At 43.9% G+C, this 17,972-nt stretch overlaps 1 protein-coding gene and 1 non-coding gene across 2 annotated transcripts in view; one reads left to right on the plus strand and one right to left on the minus strand.

Moving 5' to 3' along the window:
• The window catches only part of LOC124788484 (probable G-protein coupled receptor Mth-like 1), a 539,206-nt gene that overhangs the window by 85,825 nt on the left and 435,409 nt on the right, over nt 1-17,972 (plus strand). Inside the window, exon 2 of the mRNA XM_047255788.1 lies at nt 56-338. Within this exon, the coding sequence (XP_047111744.1) occupies nt 56-338 (283 nt within the window). The remainder of the gene's footprint in view (nt 1-55; nt 339-17,972) is intronic.
• Nucleotides 17,497-17,571, minus strand: Trnal-caa. Its single transcript has one exon. It is a non-coding gene; the product is annotated as a tRNA-Leu (tRNA).

Below are 17,972 nucleotides of genomic sequence, written 5' to 3' on the forward strand. Positions count from 1 at the left end.
AGCATCCACATGGGTGTGAGTATAGAGTGCGGGGTGTTTGTTTATTTTTTTGCAGGTGCTGGCGTGCCCGGAGACGGTGTCAGCGCGTCGGTCGCGCGTGGTGTCGCACGTGTCTGGAGGGGACGTGCGCTTCTCGCTGTACCCGGCCGGGCTGTGCGTGTCGGCGCTGTTTCTGACGGCGACGCTGTGCGCCGGCTCCCTGCTGCCCGCCGCCAGCCACGCGCTGCACTGGCGCTGCCAGACCTGCTACGTCGCCTGCCTGCTCGTCGGAGACGTGCTGCTCGCCGCCACGCAGATGAGCGACGCCTGGGGACGCGGCATGCTCTGCTTCCTCGTCGGTCAGTACCGGCTCTCTCCATCTATCTCTTACTACCACTAGTCGATGTGTTGTTGTTCTTGTTGTTGTTGTGTTCATCAGTCCAGAGACTGGTTTGATGCAGCTCTCCATGCTATTCTATCCTGTGCAAGCTTCTTCACCTCCCAGTACCTACTGCAACCTACATCCTTCTGAATCTGCTTAGTGTATTCGTCTCTAGGTACCCCTCTGCGATTTTTACCCTCCATGCTGCCCTCCAATACTAAATTGGTGATCCCTTGATGCCTCAGAACATGTCCTACCAGCCGATCCCTTCTTCTAGTCAAGTTGTGCCACAAATTTCTCTTCTCCCCAGTTCTATTCAATACCTCCTCATTATTTATGTGATCTACCCATCCAATCTTCAGCATTCTTCTGTAGCACCACATTTCGAAAGCTTCTATTCTCTTCTTGTCCAAACCATTTATCCTCCATGTTTCACTTTCATACATGGCTGCACTCCATACAAATACTTTCAGAAACGACTTCCTGACACTTAAATCTATGCTCGATATTAACAAATGTCTCTTCTTCAGAAACGCTTTCCTTGCCATTGCCAGTCTACATTTTATATCCTCTCTACTTCGGCCATCATCAGTTATTTTGGTCCCAAAATAGCAAAACTCCTTTAACACTTTAAGTGTCTCGTTTCCTAATTTAATTCCCTCAGCATCATCCGACTTAATTCGACTGCATTCCATCATCCTCGTTCTGCTTTTGTTGATGTTCATCTTATATCCTCCTTTCAAGACACTGTCCATTCCGTTCAACTGCTCTTCCAAGTCCTTTGCTGTCTCTGACAGAATTAGGATGTCATCGGCGAACCTCAAAGTTTTTATTTCTTCTCCATGGATTTTAATACCTACTCCGAATTTTTCTTTTGTTTCCTTTACTGCTTGCTCAATATACAGATTGAATAACATCGGGGAGAGGCTACAACCCTGTCTCACTCCCTTCCCAACCACTGCTTCCCTTTCATGCCCCTCGACTCTTACAACTGCCATCTGGTTTCTGTACAAAATTGTAAATAGCCTTTCGCTCCCTGTATTTTACTCCTGCCACCTTCAGAATTTGAAAGAGAATATTCCAGCAACATTGCCAAAGGCTTCCTCTAAGTCTACAAATGCTAGAAACGTAGGTTTGCCTTTTCTTAGTCTATCTGCTAACATAAGTCGTAAGGACAGTTTTGCCTCACGAGTTCCAACATTTCTACGGAATCCAAACTGATCTTCCCCGAGGTCGGCTTCTACTAGTTTTTCCATTCGTCTGTAAAGAATTCGCGTTAGTGTTTTGCAGCCGTGCCTAGTTCGGTAATTTTCACATCTGTCAACACCTGCTTTCTTTGGGATTGGAATTATTATATTCTTCTTGAAGTCTAAGGGTATTTCGCCTGTTTCATACATCTTGCTCACCAGATGGTAGAGTATTGTCAGGACTGGCTCTCCCAAGGCCGTCAGTAGTTCCAATGGAATGTTGTCTACTACGGGGGCCTTGTTTCGACTCAGGTCTTTCAGTGCTCTGTCAAACTCTTCTCGCAGTATCGTATCTCCCATTTCATCTTCATCTACATCCTCTTCCATTTGCATAATATTGTCCTCAAGTACATCGCCCTTGTATAGACCCTCTGCATACTCCTTCCACATTTCTGCTCTCCCTTCGTTGCTTAGAACTGGGTTTCTATCTGAGCTCTTGATATTGATGCAAGTGGTTCTCTTTCTTCCAAAGGTCTCTTTAATTTTTCTGTAGGGAGTATCTATCTTACCCTTAGTGAGATATGCCTCCACATCCTTACATTTGTCCTCCAGCCATCCCTGCTTAGCCATTTTGCACTTTCTGTCGATGTGATACACGCTCTAAAACAGTGGTTCTCAACCTGGGGATAATTACCCCCTGAGAGGTAAAATGAAATTTTCTGAGGGCTACAAGCTAAATGATTCGATTATGTTTGAGTCACGAAACCGAAGTATTTTCAAAATATCATTTCTGTTATCACAGATTTCTAAGTCTTTGACATTGTTTGTATAAGTTATCAATAATTATTCTTCTCAGTTAGTTGCATAAATGCGATGAAGGTTACAGGTTCCTCACATTGTCCTTCCACTGCATACTTGAGCTGTGCTTTCTCCCGTACTTCGCTGATGATAAAAAGTGAGACATACGCGTAACAAATGCTAAATATCTGAAGAAAATATCTTCTCCAAGTTATAGATAGTACCCATAGTAGTCCAGAAATTGCACCATTAATCTCTTCGAAACAGAAAAATATATTAATTGACATTAAGACACAGCAGTTACTACATAAAGGGATACTATAGTGCTGTACACAGTACTATCTTCATTACTATTAGTGGCTGTGGTCAGACACAAAGCATTAACAGCCTGAAGTCTTCCCATTTCTGCCAGTTCAGTAGTAAGGAGTGCAGCAATCAAGTGATTTATGAACAGTAAGCATAGTGCACACATTTTAACTTGGTTGATTTTAAATGGGATTGTAGTGTGCAGGTCAAGCAAATGCCACAATGGAGAGGAGTAATGCAGGGGAAGCATGTTTTGTAAGAAGTGTCTGCCCTCACTGTGGATAGTCAGCGTTCTTATCTGAGGAGTTGCGAGTAGCACTTGAGAAGCACCACGAATCCCTTCGTCATTCATTCACACACACACACACACACACACACACACACACACACACACACACACACAAACTAACTATATATCATTCAACTTTCATCATTTTAAAAAAGTATTCCAAGAAAAGTCTTTCATTCTGCTGTTTACTTATGTGCCGAAGTTGGTGATAATGTGGGAGGGATGCAACAATCAGCAGGGCAGGGTGGGAGGTACTAATTAATGTCCAATTGCACTCAGTGGTAATGGTATAAGAAAGGCTGGCAACCACTGTTCTAGCGAAGCTTCCTATTTGAGGCGTTTTCCAAACTAGAGGTCAATAAAAAATAAATTCTGAGGCCCCCATTCAACATACACCACAAATCCAGCTTACGGATTTCATCACCATCATCGTCTCTCTTTTCAAATATTAGGCTCTCTGTTCTGAACTCATTGACTAAATAATTCCTATCTTTCTCAAAGTCTTCCAGTGTATCTTTTCCCATTCGTCTTGTAGTTCAGCATCGTCCCGGGTATTCTGTGACTTGGCACTCTCATGAGCTGTTATCTCCAGTTTTCATGATACTTTTGAATTTTTTCATTCACTTTGAAAATGTTAAATTCTGTTCCAATATCTTTATTTCTAATCACGTCTGTTCATGCGCAGTGCTTCGTTTTCCTTATGAAACTCATCTCTGCGATCTGATTTTTTTAAATATTCTGTTTTTCATTTTTTTAGTAACTCAGCTTTTCGCTTTCATAGGATGACATAGGAACCGCCATCACTTCATTTCAAGGGTCGTTTTGTACTTTATGACCTAATGTTCTGCTAATGGTACCACAGACTGAATTTAATGCATTTTATTTTCAATATGAGATTCAAAATTAAAACTAACGCCCCAGCCTAAGTAAGCTGAATGATCCAAAACAGTTTGTGATATATCTACCAATAAGGTGCGACGACCGAAGATCCATTCTTGCAGTACGGATGCAAACCGAGCCCGATCTCTTACAGGAATCCGAAATGGCGACAGAGGCGTTGATGAGTCGGTGACGTTACGCTAGTAACGTTTAACTGGTCGAAAATTTCGGTCGGATGGGAAGCGTGTTCGGATGACCTACGCAGTTAAGACGACGCTGTCGTTACGCAGGAGACCCGGGTTCGAGTCGCGGTCCAGCACAAATTTTCATCTGGTGTCGCCGACTCAGTTCAACGCCCAAACGCGATTAATGTTATTGAAAACTTTTGATTAATTTTTGATCTGACTGGATACTTTCCTTGGAATTTCATTATTTTGGTTTTACTATCACAAATATTAAAGTTGTACTTCTTGACTATTTCGCTTCAGCTACTATACTCATCTTTACACGTCAATTTCATTCTTTTCCATAATAACGAAATCGTGTGCAAACAGAGGCATGTTTATGTATTCCTCATTCGTTATCTTAATTCCTCTGTTTACTTTACATTTATACGCAGAATAAAGTCAATGTGAATATTAAACACCTTCGTCAGTGAGTGTTTCTTCTAATCGCTTTCCGCCTGTATTCATTACAATGCGTAAATTTCTGTGAAGCCTTTTCATTACATTAGCGTGATACTCATATCCACGTTCAGACTTGCTTACATGGCAGACGCTCTATCCATCTGAGCCACCGAGGACACGGAGGATAGCGCGACTACAGGGATTTATCTCTGGCACGCCTCCCGCGAAACCCACATTCTCAACATATTGTCCCGCACTACATTCGTGGTGCCCCCGCCCATTATACTCATTACTCGCGGCGCGTTGCCGATTCCCGTAAGAGTTCGCACAGAAGAAGAAGAAGATGGTCAAGTGACCGGTGAGCCTTATATATATATATATATATATATATATATATATATATATATATATATATATATATATAGTTAAGATGGTATCTGTGCTTTCGGAAGTCCGAAGACTGAAGCGCCTAGAACCGCTCGGCCACATCGGCCGGCTTCACGTCCAGTAGTATCCATTCGCCTGGGCCACTTTCATTTGCCCCACCGTTTATATTAAATTTCTACGTTTTTTTGTAATGTACTTGATTACAAACACATTGTCTCTGCATGACGACCCGACCTAAATCCATTTTGTTCCGCAGAAATATTAGCTTCTGTATATATGATGATCTCTGCTTATAGTTTGAAGTCACTGTTGAGAAGACTGATGCTACTATGGGTTTTAGTCATTGCGTTTCCCTTGCTTGAAAACTGAGATTACTTCTGGTCTACACCAAAGCTCTGGGCTCTTGCAGTGCCTCCAACATTCATTTATTATTTGTAAAAGTCTTTTATCTAGCGATAAGCCTCCATATTGAATTAGTTTTGCATTTATTCCATCAATTCCGCTAACATTCCTATTCCTCATGCCTTCCAAAGACTTTCAGTTCCTCCATAGTAACTGAATCTACTGTTTCATAGTACATACATTCTCTAGTGTTATCTTCCACCTTCTATGTACACCATAAATCTGGCTAATGATTTACCCATTGTTCATTGGATATAATGTTCAATGTAGTGATTCCTTTTTTCTTCCTTGCTCAGGGCTTTGATGACGCTATATGTACATTGCTGTCTACTTACGGATTTCATTTGTAACTTGCTGCATCCATTGGAGGAGTCTGGGGCCAAGGGTTCACTTGTGCCATGTCCCGAGGGCATGAAGGGAATGTATCAAGAGTGAGAGAACGCTGTGTAGACGTGCGGCGGCGTTGACCCCGTAGCCGGCGCTCGCCAGTTTTGTGTGCGTTTCCGGAAGTGCGGCGTTCCGCCGACGCTCCTCCTTTCCACGCCACGGACCGTCCAGTCTTAATTACGTCACGCCAGCCTCCCTCAAACTGACGGACGGAGGCAGCCGACGCGGTTTCCGGCGACGGTGCGTCCGTTCCAGAAGTGTGTAAACTCCGTATCGTGGTCAATCCGTAAAAGACAATGACGAATCGTCACAGAAGACAAATGAACTTTGCCGTCATATGGCGGTGTGTTCCGACTAGACGGAACTTCAGACATAATACAGGGTGTTTATAGATGAATATCGGGGTTTTAACGCTTTATAATGTTCACTACATTAAACTTACAGTTATAAATGATATGTCAAATGAAAGATCAACTCGAACAGTTGCGTTTGGCACTAGTGCGCATGCGCAGAGCGCAATGTTTCCGCCGCAATCCGCTAGACAGCGGTAGTAGCGAAGATTGCGACTAGTGAACAGAAAGCGTTCTGTGATTTGTAGTTTGCAAAGACCGAATCTGTAGTTACTGTGCAACGTGCGTTCCGGCTGAAGTTCGGTTGTGATCCTCCAAGTGATAACAACACTCATAGATGGCATCATCAATTTGAAGCTACCGGTTGCCTCTGTAAAGGGAAGAGCACAGGACAACCAAGAGTTAGTGAAGAGACTGTTGAGCAAGTGAGAGAGTTGTTCACTTGTAGCTCAAAGAAATCAGTCTGGAAGGCTAGTCGTGAATTACAAGTCACCATGTCGACAGTTTGGAAAGCTTTAAGAAAACACATACAGCTACGTCCTTACCATTTACAGTTATTGCAGGCTCTAAGGCGGCAGACCATGGATTACGTGCCAACTTCAAAAACGAAATGTTGTTTCATGACGATGAAGATTTTGTGGATCATGTTGTCTTCAGTGATGATCGATCTTTCACCTTAGTGGACATGTTACCACTCACAATGTGCGCATCTGGAGCTCAGAAAATCCTCATGAGGTGGTACAAATGCAACGAGATTCCCCTAATGCGACTGTTTTTTGTGCCGTATCCCAGCGGAAAGCTTATTGGCCTTTCTTTTTTGGTGAACCTACTGTAACTGGCACTTCTTACCTTGATACACTACAGCAATGGCTCCTCCCTCAGTTGGAAGAAGATGAGCCAGGGAACTTCATTTTCCAGCAAGATGGTGCGCCACCTCACTGGCATACCGAAGTATGCGATTGGTTGAACTTCACTGTACCCAAGCGCTGGATAGGGCGCAAGGGGCCCAATGACGGCTTACTTTGCATGGCCTCCACGTTCACCTGACATAACGCTATGCGATTTTTTCCTTTGTGGCTTCATCAAGGATCGTGTGTACGTGCCTCCGCTACCAGCAGACCTCCCTGAATTATGAAACCGGATTGAAGCAGCTGTTACTACAATCACTGAAGGCATCCTTGTCAACATTTGGGAAGAACTCTGCTGTAGACTTGATGTGTGCCATGTGACAAATGGTGCTCACATTGAACATTTATAAGCTTCTTGGTAAAACTGAATTGCTCTTTCATTCGACATATCGTTTATAACTGTTAGTTTAATATAATAAATATTATAAAGCATTATGTTGTGACTTGGCAAGACAGCCAAGTCAAAATGAGAGGAAGCCGAAAGGCACGCGTTAAGCTCACGCAGATTGGCGTGAGGTCTGGAACAGTTATAGGAATTAATAGTAGCAAATAAAGTACGTGGTTGATGTAATACTTAACTTTAATCCACAATTGTAGAACATCTCTCTTGACGGTACATGTTATAACCACAATATAAAATAATATCAAATGCTATGGCGCCTTGCTAGGTCGTAGCAAATGACGCAGCTGAAGGCTATGCTAACAATCGTCTCGGCAAATGAGAGCGTAGTTGCCAGGGATCCATCTCTGGCTAAGTCGGCTGTACAACTGGGGCGAGTGCTAGTAAGTCTCTCTAGACCTGCCGTGTGGCGGCGCTCGGTCTGCAATCACTGACAGTGGCGACACGCGGGTCCGGCGTATACTAATGGACCGCGGCCGATTTAAAGGCTACCACCTAGCAAGTGTGGTGTCTGGCGGTGACACCACACATTAAAACCCCGATATTCATTTATAAACACCCTGTATAACATCACGTCGCTTACACCCAAACCTCCAGATGTTAGTCATATGTGTACCGACAGAATATCAACCAAAACTCTCATATATTTTGTGCTATCATCCTGGAAAACGTGCGTAATCAGTAATAAGTAGAACCTGGCCTACGGAGCACAGGAAAAGCTAACTGTAAGAGCCTGTCGTGTAGAGCTCGCGTGGGCAAGTCAGTAGAGCGTCAGTTTTTTCGTACAAAAGGTCCCGGTTTCGAGACCTGGTCGTGGCAGCTTTTGTACTGTAGTACCTGTGAAATTGTTGTATGTGACACATACTAGAGTACAAGAACTGGCATGGTCAGTTACTTTCATCCTTAGTGTATATAAATATAAACACATCAAACAATACTTGCAAGTTTATTTGTCGATCACAAAATTATTGCACCTGGGAGTGAGAACGCTTCGGTCGGCTTATTGTGAGTTTTTATTGTGATACTACACGAGTACACGCTGAAACACTTGATAATATTATGTACAAAACTGTCGTGAATATTTCACAGTGTGATGTGGTTTCCTTAGTCACCACTATACTTGATGACTGTAAGGTCGCCATGTGTGTCTAATAACGGCCACGGAAGGCCAAGTGCAGTAATATCGTGGTCGGGTAGTATGCGCAGCACGTTTTTACTGTACCCATTAGGTTCTATTCCCTTTCTTCTTAAGTAAAAGATAACGACATGAACAACTATTTTTCTCCACCAACAGATGGAACTTTCTTGCTGTTGAAAGAGGTTTTTGAATGAAAATTATTTTCTCTGTTCATGTATTTATAAGAGAAGCAGTATCCACAACACAAGTAGTCGCCCCGACAAATGCTATCGTCAGCATCAACAGCCGAAACGTCAGTAGTAATATCAAATTTGACTCGATCAAGATACACAAGAATTTAATAGAAACACTAATTTTGCCATTCAATAGAAGTGACTCTGAATGTTAAATAAAGCAATTTTAATAAAAACTGCTTCATTTACGCACGGTGTCCGGGTATTGTGAAACTTGTATATCATTTTCCGCTTTTAGATGTTTAGCCTCTTTTGTGGTAGAACACACAAATGTGTGTGTGTGTGTGTGTGTGTGTGTGTGTGAGTGAAAGAGAGAGAGAGAGAGAGAGAAAATTCCTACCGGATCAAACTGCTGAGGTCATCGATCCCTAGATTTACACTCTACTTAAAGTAACTTAAACTAAGAACAACACAAACACAAACACACACACACACACACACACACACACACACACACACACACACACGCCCGAGGGGGGACTCGAACCTCCGGCGGGAGGGGCCGCGCAATCAGAGACTTGGCGCCTCAGACCGCGGGGTGGTAGAACACACATTAACAATGTCCGTCTCGGTATGTAATATTAGCGAAGCGTCACGGAACAAAACAATTACGTACATACATACAGTATTAAGAATACACAAAAGCACAACCTCCACTACTATAAATGAGCAAGCGCGGCGAGAATAATTATTTATGTGTACGTATCTGAGTGGTGTCTGTTCTGTCGGACATGTCTGACACGTTTAATAAATTACACTGAAATGATGTAGGAATTAATATAATCGGACTTCGTTATTGACAGAGATAGACATTTTCTCTATTAAGAGAATTATTAACGAAAGAACAGAAGTAAAGCTTTTGAAAACAGCCTGTGTAAGTATAAATAACACATTTAATCCAGAACATGTCATTTCAAGTTGTGTACGTCATCCGATCTTAAGAATTGAAACAGAGCTGAATAATCAGTTTTTAATATTTAATAAGCACAGAGTGCAAGGAAATTGTATGTTGCTTCTAGCACGGCACGATAGAGAACATTAGTTTAAAAAAACAACGTAGACGATGGGTAGCTCTCAGCCTCGACTTTTTAATTATGCATTGTCTTTCTGCGGGTATTTTTGTCCTGTCTCTACAACTACTGGGATGTGCGTGTTTTTCGCACCAGACGCGTTTCGATTTACTGAAGTAAAGCATCATCAATGATCTGTAATGAAAGATATTTACAATTTGATTTGTTTTCTAGATCGAAAAACAGTTCGTTAGCAAATTGTTGATTTTTACTTACGGTAATTTCTGCTTGCTTTTTCGCCTACAGCAGGAAATGCCGTCTCCTAGAGCGTTTTTGCTTCCTTTCTTAGTTAGGCACTGACAATTCTGGCCTAACGAAGTGCCTAACAAAGAAAGGAACCAAAATGTGCTAGTAGATGGCATTTCCTGACGTGGGTTCAAAATGGTTCAAATGGCTCTGAGCACTATGGGACTTAACGTCTGAGGTCATCAGTCCCCTAGAACTTAGAACTACTTAAAACCTAACTAGCCTAAGGGTATCACACACATCCATGCCCGAGGCAGGATTCGAACCTGCGACCGTAGCAGTCGCGTGGTTCCGGACTGAAGCGCCTAGAACCGCTCGGCCACAGCGGCCGGCCCTGATGTGGGCGTAAAATAGTAGAGATTACAGTACGTAAAAACCAACAATTTGTTAACGAATTGTTTTTCGATATAGAAAACAAATTAAATTGTAAATATTTTCGTAAATATCTTCCACTACAGATCTGTGACGATGCTTTACTTCAATAATGCGAAACGCGCATTTTCTTGTAGTTGTAACGACGGAAGAAACATACTCTCAGATATTGTAAAGCAACTACCGGCGATAAATACACACAAATTAAGAATATACATTGGCATTCAGAAATCTTTGGGCTACATATTTTTTTTTTTTTACTTTAAATATCGGGTTTGGAGAAAAAAACATTGTCACAAAATATCGTTTTATGATTAAAAATGTAATGTTTTTGTCGGACCTTATGAATGTCTTGTGGCAAAAGTCAATTTCGCGTAGTTTAGTCTTCAGATCCTTCACAGACCGGCGTTCGTAGCCGACTCGCCTTGAAGGAGCCCCCGCCCCCTTTTAAAAGGTAATGCGTAGTAACAAGCGTGGGTACCTGGCGCGAAGCAAGGTGCTATAACTCGGTAGAATTGCCCGCTGTTCTCTAGGCCAGTGTTTTATCGCGTCGCGCAGCAGCAAAGGTTCGGCTTCCGGCGCGCCTCGGGAAGCGGCCAGCCGCGAACACAATGCAACACGACACGTGGGGCATGGCGAATCGGCCGTTGCACAATCGCATCCCATCGCTGCTAATCCTGGCCGCTCTGCGAAGCGCCGCCACGATATGCGCCCAGCCATTGTCTCGACGAACACAGGTCGTGGGCAAGCTGCCCTCCGACAACATCCGCATTCATAATTCTGCTCGAAAGAGAGGGAGAAAAGAAAACTTGTACTGTAGTCTTTTTCTCAAAACCAATTTATTTGCCAAGATTAACGCAATTACTAGCTTCGGGAGTATAGGTTGTCCATTGATCGTGACCGGGCCAAATATCTTACGACATGAGCGTCAAACGAAAAAACTACAAAGAACGAAACTTGTCTAGCTTGAAGGGGGAAACCAGATGACGCTATGGTTGGCCCGCTAGATGGCGTTGCCATAGGTCAAACGTATAACAACTGCGTTTTTTAAAATAGGAACCTCCATTTTTTATTACATATTCGTGTAGTACGAAAAGAAATGTGAATGTTTTAGTTGGACCACTTTTTTCGCTTTGTGGCAGATGGCGCTGTAATAGTCACAATCATATGGCTCACAATTTCAGACGAACAGTTGGTAACAGGTAGGTTTTTTATGTTAAAATACAGAACGTAGGTACGTTTGAACATTTTATTTCGGTTGTTCCAATGTGATACATGTACCTTTGTGAACTTATCATTCCTGAGAACGCATGCTGTTACTGCGTGATTACCTGTAAATACCACATTAAAGCAATAAATGCTCAAAATGATGTCCGTCAACCTGAATGCATTTGGCAATACGTGTAACGACATTCCTCTCAACAGCGAGTAGTTCGCCTTCCGTAATGTTCGCACATGCATTGACAATGAGCTGACGCATGTTGTCAGGCGTTGTCGGTGAATCACGATGGCAACTTTCCCCACAGAAAGAAATAAGGGGGCGTCAGATCCGGTGAACGTGCGGGCCATGGTGCTTCGACGACCAATCCACCAGTCATGACCGCTTTAACCGCACGCGAGCTATGTGCCTGACATCCATCATGTTGGAATTACATCGCCATGCTGTCATGCAGTGAAACATCTTGTAGAACATTACGTAGGAAATCAGCATACATTGCACCATTTAGATTGCCATCGATAAAATGGGAGCCAATTATCCTTCCTCCCATAATGCCGCACCATACATTACCCCGCCAAGGTCGGTGATGTTCCCCTTGCCGCAGCCATCGTGGATTTTCCGTTGCCCAGTAGTGCATATTACGCCGGTTTACGTTACCGCTGTTGGTGAATGACGCTTCGTCGCTAAATAGAACGCGTGCAAAAAATCTGTCATCGTCCAGTAATTTCTCTTGTGGCCAGTGGCAGAACTGTACACGACGTTCAGAGTCGTCGCCATGCAATTCCTACTGGATAAAAATATGGTACGGGTGCAATCGATGTTGATGTAGCATTCTTAACACCGACGTTTTTGAGATTCCCGATTCCCGCGCAATTTGTCTGCTTCTGATGTGCGGATTAGCCGTGACAGCAGCTAAAACACCTACTTGGCCATCATCATTTGTTGCAGGTCGTTGTTGACGTTTCACATGTGGCTGAACACTTCCTGCTTCCTTAAATAACGTAACTATCCGGCGAACGGTCCGGACACTTGGATGATGTCGTCCAGGATACCGAGCAACATACATAGAACACGCCCGTTGGGCATTTTGATCGCAATAGCCATACATCAACACGATATCGACCTTTTCCGTAATTGGTAAACGGACCATTTTAACACGGGTAATGTATCACGAAGCAAATACCGTCCTCTCTGGCGGAATGTTACGTGATACCACGTACTTGTACGTTTTTGACTATTACAGCGCCATGTATCACAAAGCGAAAAAAATGCTCCAACTAAAACATTCATATTTCTTTACGTACTACAAGAATATGTAATAAAAAATGGGGGTTTCTGTTTAAAAAAAACGCAGTTGATATCCGTTTGACCTATGGCAGCGCCATATAGCGGGCCAACCATAGCGGCGCGGACATATCAGCAGGGATGTGTTCAAGCTGGTGGAGGCTCTGTAATAGTATGGGGCGTCTGCAGTTGGAGTAATATGTGATCCCTGATACGACTCTTTGACAGGTGACACGTACGTAAGCATCCTGTCTGATCACCTGCATCCATTCATGTCCATTGTGCTTTCCGATGGACTTGGGCAATTCCAGCAGGACAATGCGCCACCCCACACGTCCATAATTGCTACAGAGTGACTCCAGGGACACTCTTCTGAGTTTTTAATACTCCCACTGGTCACCAAACTCCCCAGAAGTGATCATTATTGAGCATATCGGGAATGCCCTGCAGCGTGCTGTTCAGAAGAGTTATCCACCTCCTGGTCCTCTTATTGATTTATTGACAGCCCTGCAGGATTCATGGTGTCAGTTCGCTTCAGCACTATGTCAGACATTAGTCGAGTACATGCCGCTTAGTGTTGCGGCACTTCTGCGTGCTCGCGGGGGCCCTACACGATATTAAGCAGGTACACCAGTTTATATGGCTCTTCAGTGTAATTTAATGGACATTCCTCTAGTATCTAGACGTCGTGACGCTTAAGCGGCTTTGCTTGAAATTCCACTATTGACCATTAAAATTGCTACACCAAGAAGAAATGCAGATGATAAACGGGTATTCATTGGACAAATATATTATACTAAAACTGACATGTGATTACATTTTCACGCAATTTGGGTGATAAATCCTGAGAAATCAGTACCAAGAACAACCACCTCTGGCCGTAATAACGGCCTTATTACGCCTGGGCATTAAGTCAAACAGAACTTGGATGGCGTGTACAGTACGATAGCACAGTTCATCAAGAGTAGTGGCTGGCGTATTGTGACGAGCCAGTTGTTCGGCCACCATTGACCAGACGTTTTCAATTGGTGAGAGATCTGGAGAATGTGCTGACCAGGGCAGCAGTCGAACATTTTCTGTATCCAGAAAGGCCCGTACAGGACCTGCAACATGCGGTTGTGCATTATCCGGCTGAAATGTATGGTTTCGCAGGGATCGAATGAAGGGTAGAGTCACGGGTCGTAACACATCTGAAATGTAAAGTCCACTGTTCAAAGTGCCATCAGTGCGAACAAGAGGTGACCGAGACCTGTAACCAATGTTGACGTGTTACGACCCGTAGCTCTACCCTTCATTCGGTCCCTGCGAAACCCTAAATTTCAGCAGGATAATGCACGACCGCATATTGCAGGTCCTGTACGGGCCTTTCTGGATACAGAAAATGTTCGACTGCTGCCCTGGCCAGCACATTCTCCAGATCTCTCACCAATTGAAAACGTCTGGTCAATGGTGGCCGAACAACTGGCTCGTCACAATACGCCAGTCACTACTCTTGATGAACTGTGGTATCGTACTGTACACGCCATCCAAGCTCTGTTTGACTCAATGCCCCGGCGTATTAAGGCCGTTATTACGGTCAGAAGTGGTTGTTCTGGGTACTGATTTCTCAGGATCTATGCACCCAGATTGCGTGAAAATATAATCACATGTCAGTTCTAGTATAATATATTTGTCCAATGAATACTCGTTTATCATCTGCTTTTCTTCTTGGTGTAGCAATTTTAATGGGCAGTAGTGTAGTTGTGAAATTGTCACTACGATAATACGGTTACACTTTTCACCCTCGTATAACGGGTGACTGGGAAGGATAGAAAAAAAAAAGAGTACACGACCAGGCCACTAGACACGGAGCAGAAGTTCGAATTTTCGTAAAGAAAACTTGTAGTATTCTGATTGAAAGGAACGATCCCGAGGGTTGCCGTAAGCGATTCGGGGAAACCGTGGAAAACCTAAATCTGAGTGACTGGACGAAGATACGAACCGTCGTCCGTCCAGATGCGAGTCGGGAGAGTTAACCACTGCGCCACCTCGCTTCGTAGGAGAGTATATGTGATGTCTGCATTTGATGTTCCCTTTAGTCCTGGAATGAATCTGAATATAGGCCTATTGTAAAGGAAGTAGGTTGACGGAATTTAGCCACATTTGCTCTCGTCGATCCGGGCGGCTAAGGTAGTATTGTAAATTTGGGTGGGATTCAGCGGCGGAATCTTCAGCTACAGTGGAAAGTCTTCGGAAGAAAGCTGGCGGGCTGTCCTGACGTATCTGAGTTGGCGATCTCTATTGGAAGCGACGACAGGAAAAGTCTGCCGTTCCCCGCCAGCGGAATTCCTGTGCTGACTCACTACACCTCTAGTGTTGCGCTCCTTAGGTGGTACCAAACGCTCATATGTATTAATTTCACCATTAACTTTGACTGTTGCTGAATAAAAACCGGTGACACGTTAACTAAACTGCTTCATCTGGTGGTGGCCCGTGCGCAGAAAAGCGTTTTCGTCCTCAGCGACTGGGCGAGTCCACCCCACTGTTCCGTAGGGGTGGTAAACGCCCAGTTGACTGTCGGCTATCATCCATCACACTTCCAGCGTTCTGGTTGCCGTTCCTTTACTACACGGCAAGGCACTACAGATGTAGCAGCAGTGGAGATTATACCGGGTGATCAAAAAGTCAGTGTAAATTCGAAAACTTAATAAACCACAGAATAATGTAGATAGAGAGGTAAAAATTGACACACATGCTTGGAATGACATGGGGTTTTATTAGAACCAAAAAAACGTATTGCTAGACGCGTGAAAGATCTCTTGCGCGGGTCGTTTGGTGATGATCGTGTGCTCAGCCGCCACTTTCGCTATGCTTTGCCTCCCAGGTCCCCAGAACTCAGTCCGTGCGATTATTGGCTTTGGGGTTACCTGAAGTCGCAAGTGTATCGTGATCGACCGACATCTCTAGGGATGCTGAAAGACAAGATCCGACGCCAATGCCTCACCGTAACTGCGGACATGCTTTACAGTGCTGTTCACAAAATTATTCCTCGACTACAGTCATTGCTGAGGAATGATGGTGGACGTATTGAGCGTTTCCTGTAAAGAACATCATCTTAGTTTGTTATGCTAATTATTGCTATTCTGACCAGATGAAGCGCCATCTGTCGGACATTTTTTGAACGTTTGTATTTTTTGGGTTCTAATAAAACCCCATGTCATTCCAAGAATGTGTGGCAATTTGTACCTCTCTATCTACATTATTCCGTGATTTATTCAGTTTTCAAATTTATACTGACTTTTTGATCACCCGGTGTATGGCATATCGGCGATGCGGAAAACAGTGCAGACGTAATGAAGAAACAGAGCGATTTATCTGACGTGCAAAAAGACGTGATCGTTGGATTTCAGGCCAAGAGTAGAAGGTATTTCCGAAACGGCTAACAAGGGAAAGTCACGGTAGTCGTCGCGGAGAGCAGAACGAAACTGTTTTGGTTATGTTACTGATTACCAAGAAAAAACTCTTTTTAAAGTTGTAGCTGTCGTGCTGCAAGGGTACTGACAGGTGTGGGAGGAACAGGAGGGGCGGTAATAGGTTTCGCTCTTCAGCTAAAGCCCTCCATTTACGTATCGCACTGCAAGCAGCACAATGCTCACGGTACGTCAAATAGGTTTGTGTTTGCTGTTAGAGAAGATCAGATTTTCTTTGTGGTGTGGAAGTGTGTTTAGAGATTTAGTGTGTTACACTGGACAACTAGACGGGCAGTAATTGTGAAACTGTTCACAAAATGGCTCTGAGCACTATGGGACTTAACACCTGAGGTCATCAGTCCCCTAGAACTTAAACCTAACTAATCTAAGGACATCACACACATCCATGCCCGGGGCAGGATTCGAACCTGCGACCGTAGCGGTCGCGCGGTTCCAGACTGAAGCGCCTCGAATCGCTCGGCCACGGCGGCCGGCCCATAGTCTTCCGGAGTCTCATTTCCCTTGTAGTTTGGAATTCAATAGCTATTTTGTTAGCCTACCCTGTGGCATCCTATAGATACCTTCTGGTTTTTTCCCTCTTTTGCTTCATTAATTCGTTATTGTATAATTTCCGAACTCAGGTCTGACGTCTTTATTCCTTACCTGATCCCTCGGATTGTGCATCTCATAAGTTTCATTCAAGTGTCCCGTACATCCGTTACGTTTTACACTCGCAATGTCCACTATTTTGATATCCATGTGAAAACAGATGTAGTCATTCCTTATGAATTTTTTGTTTGTTTGTGTTGCTTCTTGTTACCCAATGTTCTGTGTGTTGTATCTTACGTCATCTAGTAATTTATTTATTCTTTTTGTCATTTTCAGTCTGGTAGCTTACATGGCTAGCTAAAAAGTTAAAATGGAAAATTTCTTCTAAAACATATTTAGCACTGTATCGCAAGATACAGGACCCTTGTCTATAAAAACTTACTCTGTGAAGTAATCCTGATGATGAAACTTCCTGGCAGATGAAAACTGCGTGCCGAGCCAAGATGGACGTCTGCGTTTCGCGGGCAAGTGCTCCATCGACTGAGCTACCAAGCACGACTCGCGACCTGTCCTCACAGTTTTGGTTCCGCCAGTAGTTCACCTCCTATCTTCCAAACAAACAGTTTTATCGAAACTTCCTGGCAGATTAAAACTGTGTGCCGGACCGAGACTCGAACTCGGGACCTTTGCCTTTTGCGGGCAAGTGCTCTACCAACTGAGCTACCCAAGCATGACTCACGACCCGTCCTCACAGCTTCAATTCTGCCAGTACCTCGTCTCCTACCTTCGAAACTCCACAGAAGCTCTTCTGCAAAGCTGTGAGGACGTGTCGTGAGTCGTGCTTGGGTAGCTCAGATGGTAGAGCACTTGCCGGCGAAAGGCAAAAGTCCCGAGTTCGAGTCTCGGTCCGGCACACAGTTTTAATCCGCCAGGAAGTTTCATATCAGCGCACACTCCGCTGCAGAGTGAAAATCTCATTCTGGATACAGTTTTAATCTGCCAGGAACTTTCATATCACCGCGCACTCAGCTGCAGAATGAAAAATTCCTTCTGAACCCTGATTATATTAGATCAGCTCAGCGTGAAAGGCTGAAGCACCGTACGTAGGCTAAAGAGGGTGGCACTTGCTATG

Source organism: Schistocerca piceifrons, chromosome 1 (assembly GCF_021461385.2).
Source record: "Schistocerca piceifrons isolate TAMUIC-IGC-003096 chromosome 1, iqSchPice1.1, whole genome shotgun sequence".
Taxonomy (NCBI): domain Eukaryota; kingdom Metazoa; phylum Arthropoda; class Insecta; order Orthoptera; family Acrididae; genus Schistocerca; species Schistocerca piceifrons.